Source organism: Quercus suber, unplaced genomic scaffold, assembly GCF_002906115.3.
Source record: "Quercus suber isolate HL8 unplaced genomic scaffold, Cork oak 2.0 scaffold_246, whole genome shotgun sequence".
NCBI lineage: Eukaryota > Viridiplantae > Streptophyta > Magnoliopsida > Fagales > Fagaceae > Quercus > Quercus suber.
The window spans coordinates 551,241-562,682 of NW_027069702.1; the positions used below are offsets into that span (position 1 = coordinate 551,241).

Consider the following 11,442-nt stretch of genomic DNA (forward strand, 5'->3'; position numbering starts at 1 on the left):
CTCTTACTCACCTATAAAAATTGACATTATTTATTGATTCTTAACCCAATTATATATATATGAGTAAAAACTAAAAATAGTCCATTTTTTTCCCAAGTATCTTATATGCTTGTCTTACACACAAACACACCTTTTTTTTTTTTCTTTTTTTTCTTTTTTTCGTTGAGAAAAAACACACTGATCCAATTATACACAGATCATAAATATCCCAAATAACTATAGTCTATAGACCCTCTTAAGGAATAAGAATATCAATTCACATATATCTACCATCTATAGGATCACTCTGGTTGGCATCTAAAAACAAAAGGTGAAATGCCATATAAGAGGAATATATGTATGGACCTCATCTTTCTCCTACATGAAGCAGAAGTATACCACTATATATGCCTTGACTTATACACAAATTTCCATACAAAAGTAACTAAACACAATTATATCAGTAAAAATAGAAATTGACCGTAAAAACTCGTCCTTGGATCACCCATATCATGTGGCATGAACAGAAATCTTAAACATAAGGGAAGGAACAAACATGAACGGAAAATTCAACCCACCCTTTTCTTCTTAGCCTGAACTGGGTTTTTTTTTTTTTTTTTTTTCCTCTCTCTTTAATTAATGAGAAAAAAATAAAAATAAAGTTAAGGATGTTAAATGTGAACGGTGAAATATTGACAGACTTAAGCGGAAGGGTCAAATTGGATCTGTTCTCAAAGTCAAGGGTGTAAATTGACAATTTTGAAACACAAGAGGGATCAATTGACAATAAGCACAAACTAAGAGAGAGTAAAATACATTTTTTACCTTTATATTAAAATGTACTTTTTGAAATCGTCTCTTCAAATTGAAAGTCTATGTGAAATTGCATCTTTCAAATGCGATTTCATGTTGAATTTGGAATCACATAGGTGACAATGTTTGTGTACTTCCACATTGTGATACCTCAGGTTCATATCCTACAATTTGACTACAAGGTTCAAATCGCGATTTCAATTTGTGTCTTCATTGTTAGCAAACGCGCATCTTGGTCTTGAATTCGTGATTTCATTGCGTAGTGAAATTGCAGTATAATTTCATTTGAGTTCTTAAAATAATAATAATAACAAACAAACAATCACATTTGCACATTCCAAATCCCAAGTAAATGATTTCATGAACGTTCCCTCTCCAATCATAGCATCCATTAGGTTATTGGTTAGAGTTGACTACCATTTCCATGCGGTTTGTCTTTTAAGAGAGAACTAGCAGCAGATAAGCACAATGCGCGGAAAAATTCGACAATTTTTTTTTGTTAAGTGCAAAATGAAAATAGTAAATGTGACTTATAAATGTTAGTTTCAAGCCCTTTTCAAAATGACGCTATTATTTTTTAACAAAGTATAGACAACACATTAGATTTTTTAAATTAAGCTAATTATATATTTATTTCTTTTTTTAAAATAAAATCTATTTATATTTTTAATTTGAAAGTGTTTTAAATTTGTAAGTTTTTTTTTTTTTTCAATAAAACATAATGCATTTTAAATTCAATTATTATATAAGACGAAATATCTTGTAAATTATATAATGTGAGGTTGGAATTTGTTTCTAATGCTCATTCCAAATAGTTCATCCTCTATATGTCTTGAACGACCTAAAGAGAAAGCATATATAAATAAATCTATCACTTATATTAGAAAAAATAAATTTAAATCATTCTTTAAAAACACAATTTCATAATTTTAACTAAAATCGTGTTTTCAAAACACTAATTCAGATGTATACAAAATGCATGGTTTTAAAAATCGGTATGATCAATGAGCCAACTTTGAACCTAGTTCTTGGTTTTTTCCGGTTTTTGACCCGTCCTTACTAATTTTGTCCAGTTTTAGGGCTTTTACCGGACCAAGCCGCTAAGTTACTCTTATTTGCCTTTTTATTTGTTGCACGCATTCAAATTTTCCCTATATATACCACCGCCTAGCTGTTCTCTTATAATGCTTTTCTGACACCAGGTAGTTGCCCCATCATCTATAACACCTTCTCTTCTGCATGTAAGAGGTAGAACCGTAGAGGGCATCTTTACGTACATTTGTCTGGAGAGAATTAATCTGAACGCCAAAAAAAAAAGAGCCTGCATGTTGACGCCATGTGTTCAGTCTTCTTGACACTTATAGAAGAATGAAGTTACACAGTTTCATCTTCTTGACACGTTCACACCATGTGTTCAGTCTTCTAGGCTCACTTTACCCTTCTCACTTTTAAGTACGTACATTCCAATCTCTTCACGTATTACTTAATCCATTAGTATGTACTATATATGTAGTTTTTGACAACCAGTCTTGAATCTTATCTTAATAAATTAAAGGCAAAGACCCTTTTGCTCCAATCCATTCTTTTAAGTTCCAAAAACATTTGCTTTTCCCAGTACACTTGATAAGGTCTCTCTCTCTCTCTCTCTCTCTCTCTCTCTCTCTCTCATAGTTCACAACATAACTGTTGTTTAAGTCTGTATGGTTAGTTTTTCCTGCTTGTTTTGGTTGATTGTTGTGTATTTCTTCTCTCCATGTGGAGGGGTTGCTATGGTGTAATTGTTGGTGGTGGCCCTGTTTGTGTTGTTTGTGGTTGTAACTGTGTTTCCTCTTGGATGTTGTTGGTAATTTCCTATAATCTTACTTGATTTATCGAGAAAAATAATGATAAATTTTCATTTTGCCAAGTTTGATTAGTGCAAAAGTTCAGGGACTGTGTATGGTTGCAATGTTTGATTCCCAGTGTCAATGACAATCTGCATGTTGGAGGCATTCCTGCTTATCATTAATGTGTTGGGTGGGGGAAAAAAATTTTAAAAATCTTTGGAAAAGATTTATTTTATTTTATATAAAATGCTTTGACTCTATATTTATTTTAAAATTTTTTCACAATTTTTTTTTTTTTTTTTGAAAATTGAACTAAACATAAAGTGTTTCTATAACTAAGTAAAATATACACAAAGATATATATACCTTGCGTCTTACTTTGTTTTCTGATATTTATAGGGGAGTATTCATGGCTAATGATAATAGTGAGGCTCCAATAAGACTTGAGGTTTGGGCTGAATCTTTGAACATTGATTTATTCAAAAGAGAGCTGAATTTCTTTAGAATATTAGAAATTTCAAACTAATTGAAATATAACATTTTTCAAAATTTCTGTTAAAAGCATGGAAAATTTAAAGCAATGGTGGTTTGCTGGATTCTTGGACTGGGGTGTCTTGTCTCTTGGAACAGTTTGCTGACTATAGGAGATTACTACTATAACTTGTTTCCGGTAAGCTATTCATAACTTATGTTACTTTCCATTTGCTTTCAGAGCAAAATGCAAGTCAGTAGACAGGTAATTTGTTTTGCTTTTATTAAGTGCTTATTGTCTTTTTTCTGACCTAAGAATAAAATTAGTCTAGGACCTTACTATGAATCAAATTACACTTGGCAGTTGGCAGGATAAGGTACGGTTTCAAATGAGAAAATACTCCTTGATGTGGCTATGATCTGTAGAGAACCACTTTACAAATTAACCTCATTCTTAGTAGAATATGAGTAAGATTGCCTTATATGAATAAAAATCTTATGCTCTGTTCTATACTCCACTAATCACAATCTGTCACATGGCCTTATTTCTTTTCTAATAAAATATTCTTAGTTTAAAAATAAATAAAATAAAATAAAAAAAGATACATAGCATACTCCACTTGGAATATAAAATGGAATACTCTTAACATGACCGAGAATTTTTGTTCATGTTATCCATATTGGATCTTAAGAAATTAATAGTATATATTCTTCAATTTTGGGAAAATTAAGGAAGAGTTAAAATTTCTCGATTATTAATTTGCAATAAGTTAGTTTCTGAGGGTTCATAATTGTTGATGCATCTTTTCAAGTTCACAAGATAGTTTAACCCTCATTGACTTCCCAGTTGATAGACTTTAGAATATTTGCTCCTTCAGCAGGGTTACAGAGACAATAAATGTAGCAGTTGTATATCTTTTTCAAATTAGTTGGTCTGATAAAATTTTCCTCTTCCTTTGAAGCGATACCACCCTTCAAGGGTACTTACCCTTGTTTATCAACCATTTGCATTTGCAACAACAGCAGTACTAACTTACAAAGAGGCAAAGATCAATACTAGATGGCGGAACTTAATAGGATACACTCTCTTCTTTGCAAGTACATTGTCACTACTAGTTGTAAGTAGTGCTGATACTTTGTAATATTCCCTACTCAATCTTACATTGCACCATCTGATTTATGTACCTCATGATACTTATTTCATATCAATTCTCTGATCATTGAGTCTAACAAATTTGGTTTCACCTTTCTTTCACTTGCTGTGAAAGTTGGACTTAGCCACATCTGGCAAAGGAGGAGTTGGCCCTTATATTGGAATATGTGTAATTGTTTGTTTTATTGGAGTTGCATCTGCCAATGTTCAAGGTGGAATGGTGGGTGAATTATCTTTCATGCTCCCTGAACTCATCCAGGTTAATTCTGCTGAGAGTTCCTTTAATGTTTATTCTGTTTTTGTTACTTTCCTATCATCTTGTTATCCTAATACAGAATAGTACTATGTTCTGCAGTCCTTTCTTGCTGGTTGGGCTGCAGCAGGGACTCTAACTTCTGTTTTGAGACTACTCACAAAAGCAGCATTTGAGAAATCTGATAATGGTCTTCGCAAAGGGGCTTGTATGTAAATTTTCTTTAATGTTGAAGAGAAATGTTGGTTCTACTCATTACTTCTGTTAGTGGGTGCCATACAGAGAACAGAGCATGATGTTTTATATTCCGATTTTGTCCTATTCTATATGCTTTTCTCATATTCTATAGTGATCATAATTGCAAAGGTCAGCATGAGAATTTAGAAAATAAAAAAATGGAGCTTTAAGCAGTTTTGATAAACTGGACTAGTAAACAATTACCAAATGGATTCGCAGAGCACCGCTTGCAAAAATTTGACACTTCAATATCTGACTTGAGTTTAAAATGTATTATAACACTTCTATCGACGATAAATTATTTTTATTCCTTTCATTTGCAGTGTTATTCCTAGCAATCTCAACGTTCATCACGTTTCTCTGTTTTATTCTCTATGCCTCATACTTCCCTAGCTTGCCAATAGTGGTGTACTACCGCTCAAAGGCAGCTTCAGAAGGATCAAAAACAGTATCATCTGACCTTGCTGCTGCTGGAATCCAAGCGGAAGCAAACCAAGAAGTATTGCAACACTCCCTTTCATCTCATGATGCATGAAGTTCAAGGACATTATAAGCTTTCAAATCACTAACAAGCATTTAAAAAAATTTCACAGGTTGAAGGGAATGCCACACCCCAACAACGATTGAGCATTAAACAACTATTCTTTCAGAACATTGATTATGCATTGGACCTGTTCCTGATCTATGCAATGACATTGTCAATTTTCCCTGGATTCATATTTGAAAATACAGGAGCACACCAATTGGGCTCATGGTAAGTACTCATTTACCAGAAAGTGAGACTAGTGGGGTATTTTATCGTAACATGGAACAAGATGGTAGTAGTTTGTCCCAAATCCATTTTGCAAGGCATTCAAGTGTGGCTGCAAATGAAAAGCTTCATTCCTTCATTTGGCATATTCTCAGAACAACAAAACATCTGCTTGCTATTTGGAAAAAATGTAGATCACTAGCTTAAATTCAGTACTTATTCCCTGTACTTTTAGTTGTAATTTGATGACATGGATGTAATTCATTATTATCATATTTTTGTTAGGTCCAACACAAGCAAACAATTTTTATTACTTAACGAATTTTGCATGTACTTTTAGACTGAAAAATCAATTGCCATACTAATGCCGATTGGAAAAACATGACTGTCTTTGCTTTGACTAAATGATGTATTGGAAATCTTATCAGGTAGTTTTTCTCCATATTACCTTATCATTTGGCTTTTGATCTTTCAGGTACCCACTTGTTCTGATCACCATGTTCAATGCCTGGGATTTCATAGCAAGATACATTCCTCTTGTGCAATGCCTGAAGATAGAATCTAGAAAGGGTCTTATGATTGCAGTTCTTTCTCGCTTCTTACTCATCCCGGCATACTACTTCACAGCAAAATATGGTGACCAGGGATGGATGATCATTCTCACATCCTTCCTGGGAATATCCAATGGTTACCTCACTGTCTGCGTCCTCACAGTAGCACCTAAAGGTTACAAGGTTAGTGGATATAATTGTTCACAATATATAGCACATTTAACATTTGTCACACCACTGCACACCTTGGTACGATAATCATTCCATAAATATAAATGTTTGTGGGGTGTAGGGAGCAAGGACTGAGATTCAAGTTTTCAGAATAGAACTTCATACACATATATATTTAAATTAGACCAGAGTAGAATTTCTATTTTATATAAAAAATAATAAAAAAATAAAAAAACATTTGTCATAGGCTCCTAATTAAAGTATTTTGGTTTTGCAGGGACCTGAGCAAAATGCCTTGGGTAATATGCTTGTGTTGTGTCTTCTAAACGGTATATTTGCAGGTGTTTCTCTTGATTGGTTGTGGCTAATAGGTCATGGCCACTTTTAAAGCAACAAGTCCATAATGCTCTTATCGAAGAAATCTAGTTGTCTCATTTGATTGTAAAATTGTTCTTATAATTATAATTAGAGCAAGTTGTTCTGGCTTGATGAAAGGATTGACTCACCAATCAAATCTTAGTACATTGGCCTTATATTATTGATTAAGCATTTTAATTCATCCTTTTCTTTTACAATATTCAACAAGGATCTTCTATGCTTGTCTTATGCACAACCAATCTTAAACCAAATATATCCCAATCTAAGAAACCTTTACTTTTCTTCTTTCACTGGGGAGAACAAGAAGCCTAATTGGCTATTGTCTCCTAGTGAGAATAAGAAGCCTATTGTCTCTTGATGATTAAGAATGTCAATGTTATGATCCAGGTTGATGTGTTGGATGAATTGTTATTTAAATTATTTGAATTTAGGCTTAAGTGATAGAATTTATCTCAATAAAGCTTGTTAGTCTTTAGGAGCAGTGATAGGTATTATCGATTTGTTTTATAGTAATTGTTATCATTAACCTGCAAATCCTCTTGTATTCAATGGGGTAAGAAAAATAATAAAAGCAAGCAAAAAATTAATTTCTATGCTTATATTTTTATAATGCATATATCGATACATAGGAGAAAGTCCAAACAAACAAATAGTATATCCTATCAGAAAATTAGGAATTGGTATCTGCCAAAACTGGTTCTTTTTCCATTTAAAAGAAAGCTGGTTGTTCTAATTTTTACTTCTTTTTTTTCCTTAGTTCCTTGATGGATGTATCTTCTAAATCTTCTTCACGAGGTTGCTTTCAATAATACTTACAATAGCATCAATTGAAAATGCTACATTCAAATTTTATATATTACATATAATACTTACAATAGCATCAATTGAAAATGCTACATTCAAATTTTATATATCACTAGTTGCAAACTCATGCAATGAATGAGAATAATTAAGCAATCATTTTGTGCTTGTGGTAACGAATGCCCTAAAAGCATTGATTTAGGAATTATTTTTAGAAATATTTTATAGAAAATGATAAAACAATTAGGTTATTTTTAATAACAGGTTTTTGTTTTCTATTTTCAAAATTTTATTTTTTGGAATATAAAGAAAAAAAAATTTCTTATATTTTTGAAATCAAAAACATGTTTGGTTAGTTGAAATTAAAAAGATAGTTTGTTTAAGAAAAAAATAAAAAATACTAAAATATGTTGTTACAAGAATTTGAATTTTAATACTAACTCATTAAATGAGATGGATTCATCAAATTAGATGTGTGTTTTCATTAACTTTTGAAAATTAGAAACTAAAAATAGCATTTTACATGTAAAAGATAATAGCATTTTACATGAACAGAAAGCACTATTATCCTTTCCTTCACAAATTAAGTTTTGATAATAGTTTTTGTTTTCTGTTCATTTTGAGTTGTTAAATAAGTTTTCTAGTCTCAAAAATAGAAAATTGTTTTTGAAAACAAAAAATAAGGGAAAAAAACAATTATCAAATATACCCTTAGATAGTTTTTTATACTTCTCATATAAATTGTGTTAAAACTTTCTCAATATTATTTATTAACAATTTCCCTAAAGGCAGCCATTAATATAACCCATGAATAATTTATTCTTTAAAATTTTTTGAAAATTTGTTCTCTCTAAAAATTAAATAATTACTAAAATTATTTTTCATCTCTCTATTTTTACAAATATATCATTCTATTATTTTGGATGTGTTTAACTAATAGTATTCATTTTTAAGGTGGTCCATATTCTTCTAAATTATGTTATAGTGTGTTATGTTCTCCTAATTTGTTTCTATACAACTAAACTTTAAGGAGATTATCATGTTATTTTCCATAATCAAAATTATCATTCTCTCAAATAAGATTATAATGATAATCAAAACTCATTAAAATATTATACTTGATTTACTCAAAAAATTGAAAGACACATTTAAACACAAAGTCAATATTGTGTTTTGATATAAATTCAAATTTTCACTTCCAAAATAACTAAGTATTAACTTAATACAAATGTAACCAAATTTATAAGAGGGAGAAAGACGACTGATAATAGGGAACTCAAAAAACATAAAACTAAAACGTGTTAATCCAAAATAGAATTATAATATATATATATATATATAAAAGAGAAAAATAAAAACAATGATTTATCATCATAGAGTAGAGTTACAAGAAAAAAAATCAATAAGATATATAGAAGTTAAATATTTGTTTTGATATACCATTTTAAATATACTAGAATAGATGTGGAAGTTGAAGTATAAAATGGATAACACAAGAACACAAGGGTTAAATAGTTCAACATAACAGCCTACTTCCACGAAAGAAGCCCTTAATGGCTACATCTTTTTTTTTTTTTTTTTGATAAGTTAAGGGCTACATCTTTATTATATGAGAGTGCAATAGAATTTTTGTGTTACAATAAATCATAACATAAATCTATATCTATATATTACTAAAAGTTTAAGCGTAGTATTTAATGTTGCTACGCTTCTATTGAGCCACGTCAGCAGCCATGTCATTATCAATTTTTTTCCCATTTTTTATACAATTTTTTAACATTTAAAGTGAATTAAAAACTCTATTATATTACAATCAAAATATCATATTTAATTTATCTTCTTTTTAATTATTCTTATTTATTATTAAATTTTCAATTCCATTTTAACTTTTCATATCCCCACTACACTTTACCTTAACTTTCTTCAACCTTTCTCATTCCATTTCAACTTCTCATTCCCATTTTTTATACAATTTTTTAACATTTAAAGTGAATTAAAAACTCTATTATATTACAATCAAAATATCATATTTAATTTATCTTCTTTTTAATTATTCTTATTTATTATTAAATTTTCAATTCCATTTTAACTTTTCATATCCCCACTACACTTTCCCTTAACTTTCTTCAACCTTTCTCATTCCATTTCAACATTTCATATCCCTACTACTCTCAATATTAATATTATTCTATCTTTTTATCTTCTTTTATTTTTTACTCTTCTTATTCTTATCCTCATGCTATAAAATTGTCATTCTCCTCTTATTCCATGCATAATTTCTATTTTTCCACACACAGAAGCCCCTCTCTCTCTCTCTCTCTCTCTCTCTCTCTATATATATATATATATTCTTCAATTTTTGATATATATATATATATATATATTTTTTTTAATTTTAGTGTAACAGGTTGAAAAATCTCCTCAAACTTACTTTTGAATCTCTTCGAAATCTCCAAAATCAAGAACCACTTTCACTTCTTTATTAGCATCTTCTCCTTCTCATCCCTTACCTTCTTCTTCTCACTCTTCACCCAATGACCTTCTTACCCTTTCTTGGCTACAATTTGGTTCATATTAAGGGTGAGAAGTTGGAGAGATCTAATGCCATGGGTTTCTATTCTATGTTCCCTCATAGGATGGGGGAATAAAAGAGAAAAATATGAAATGAAATAGTACTTTAATGCCGTTTGTTTAAATTATCAAACTAGATAGATGAAAAAATTTAAGAGGGAAATATAAGGAACAGTAGTTAAAGTATTGTATCTAAGTTTCCCCTTATAAATATTGAAATGAAATAGTATTTTAACGCCATTTGTTTAAATTATCAAACTAGACATATGGAAAAATTTAAGAGAGAAATATAAGGAACAGTAGTTGATACTTCCCAAGAAATTCTGATAGATTCAAAGGAATTCTAAGGAGTCAGTGGGCTGGAATGTCTCCGGATGTTCTTGATCTAGTAAGAAGAGTCCTGAGAAAACAAAGAAAGTCAGCGGAGAAGACCGGTGGTGGCCGGCCTTTGATTCTCCGATGGTAAAGTTAGAAAACTGGAGGATAGGAAAACTGTGTTTTTACGTTTCTCAAATTCTCTCTCCGATGGTAAAGTTAGAAAACTGGAGGATAGGAAAACTGTGTTTTTACGTTTCTCAAATTCTCTCTGGAGAAAGAAAAAAGAAAAAGATCCCTTTACCTTTGCAGAGACAGGCCTTTATATAGCAGTAGAAATCAGTTACTTCTACCAATCGTTGTAGAGTTTGGAGGATTCAGTGTATAACTTCCATAACTGCCACAAGGGTTACCTCTTCAGATCTGCGTTGAGACTTAAGCGATACAGCTTTTGGTTGGAAGGGTGTTTAGTCGTCTGTGAATTGACCTCGTCCGTCATTAATGATGGACGAGGTCTAGCTCCATTACCCATCTCGTCCGTCATTACTGAAGGACGAGATATGCAGCCCGCTCGTCCTACACTGGACGAGCGTACATGGGCATTAGTGGTAACGGAGGGACGAGGGTATTAAGCACAGCTGAGCACTGAGGTGGACGACCATAAGGACGAGTGTTTGAACTTGGATGTTTTCTGGCACCATCAGTAGTTAAAGTATTGTATCTAAGTTTTTCCCTTATAAATATTGCCTCAAACAAAAGGAAATCAGTTTAAATTTAGTGATAAAGATATTAAATAATTTGGAGAATTGGAAATAGAGCAATTAAGAAAGAAACTTATATATTTTTATTATAGCTTGACATAGAAGAGTAGTTAATGATGTGAAATAGGGCTTGGTCACTGCTCACAACTTGCAAAAGCAATGAAAAACCCCAACCAAAAAAAAAAAAAAAATTCTCCTTGTAATCTCCTAAAGACCGTGGAAAAAAATGTGAATTTCTTTTACTTTTTGTTGATCTGCGATAGAACAAGTCACTTTATATTTTATTGCCAAAAAAGTAAAGAGTTAGAATAAAATTGTCAGCTTTAAACCATTATATTTTTATAATGTTTAAAGAAATAATTACTGGGGGACGAAAAGTTGAAAGTACTTTTCTTAAAAAAATTGAACATG

The 11,442-nt window shown here is 31.1% G+C and overlaps 1 protein-coding gene across 2 annotated transcripts; it reads left to right on the forward strand.

The window, feature by feature from the left end:
• Positions 1 to 2,312: 2,312 nt before the first annotated feature.
• LOC112003233 (equilibrative nucleotide transporter 3) lies at positions 2,313 to 6,764 on the forward strand. 2 transcript variants are annotated; one of them, XM_024035417.2, is made up of 10 exons: positions 2,313 to 2,420; positions 3,018 to 3,066; positions 3,181 to 3,288; positions 4,052 to 4,207; positions 4,358 to 4,501; positions 4,598 to 4,703; positions 5,056 to 5,231; positions 5,326 to 5,486; positions 5,959 to 6,217; positions 6,483 to 6,764. In XM_024035417.2, the coding sequence occupies exons 2-10, from the start codon at positions 3,028 to 3,030 to the stop codon at positions 6,591 to 6,593; spliced, it is 1,260 nt and encodes a 419-aa protein (XP_023891185.2). In that variant the 5' UTR covers positions 2,313 to 2,420; positions 3,018 to 3,027; the 3' UTR covers positions 6,594 to 6,764. The 2 variants fall into 2 exon arrangements, with proteins under 2 accessions (XP_023891185.2, XP_065636834.1); XM_065780762.1 differs by lacking the exon at positions 2,313 to 2,420 and adding an exon at positions 2,443 to 2,635.
• Positions 6,765 to 11,442: the final 4,678 nt, after the last annotated feature.

What these genes read in the sequence shown, in the direction of transcription:
- LOC112003233 (XM_024035417.2), top strand. Translation starts at nt 3,028, where the DNA reads ATGGCTAATGATAATAGTGAGGCTCCAATAAGACTTGAG. An exon ending in GTACATTGTCACTACTAGTT is followed by an intron (nt 4,208 to 4,357) that starts GTAAGTAGTGCT and finishes TTGCTGTGAAAG; the next exon opens with TTGGACTTAGCCACATCTGG. An exon ending in TGCTCCCTGAACTCATCCAG is followed by an intron (nt 4,502 to 4,597) that starts GTTAATTCTGCT and finishes TATGTTCTGCAG; the next exon opens with TCCTTTCTTGCTGGTTGGGC.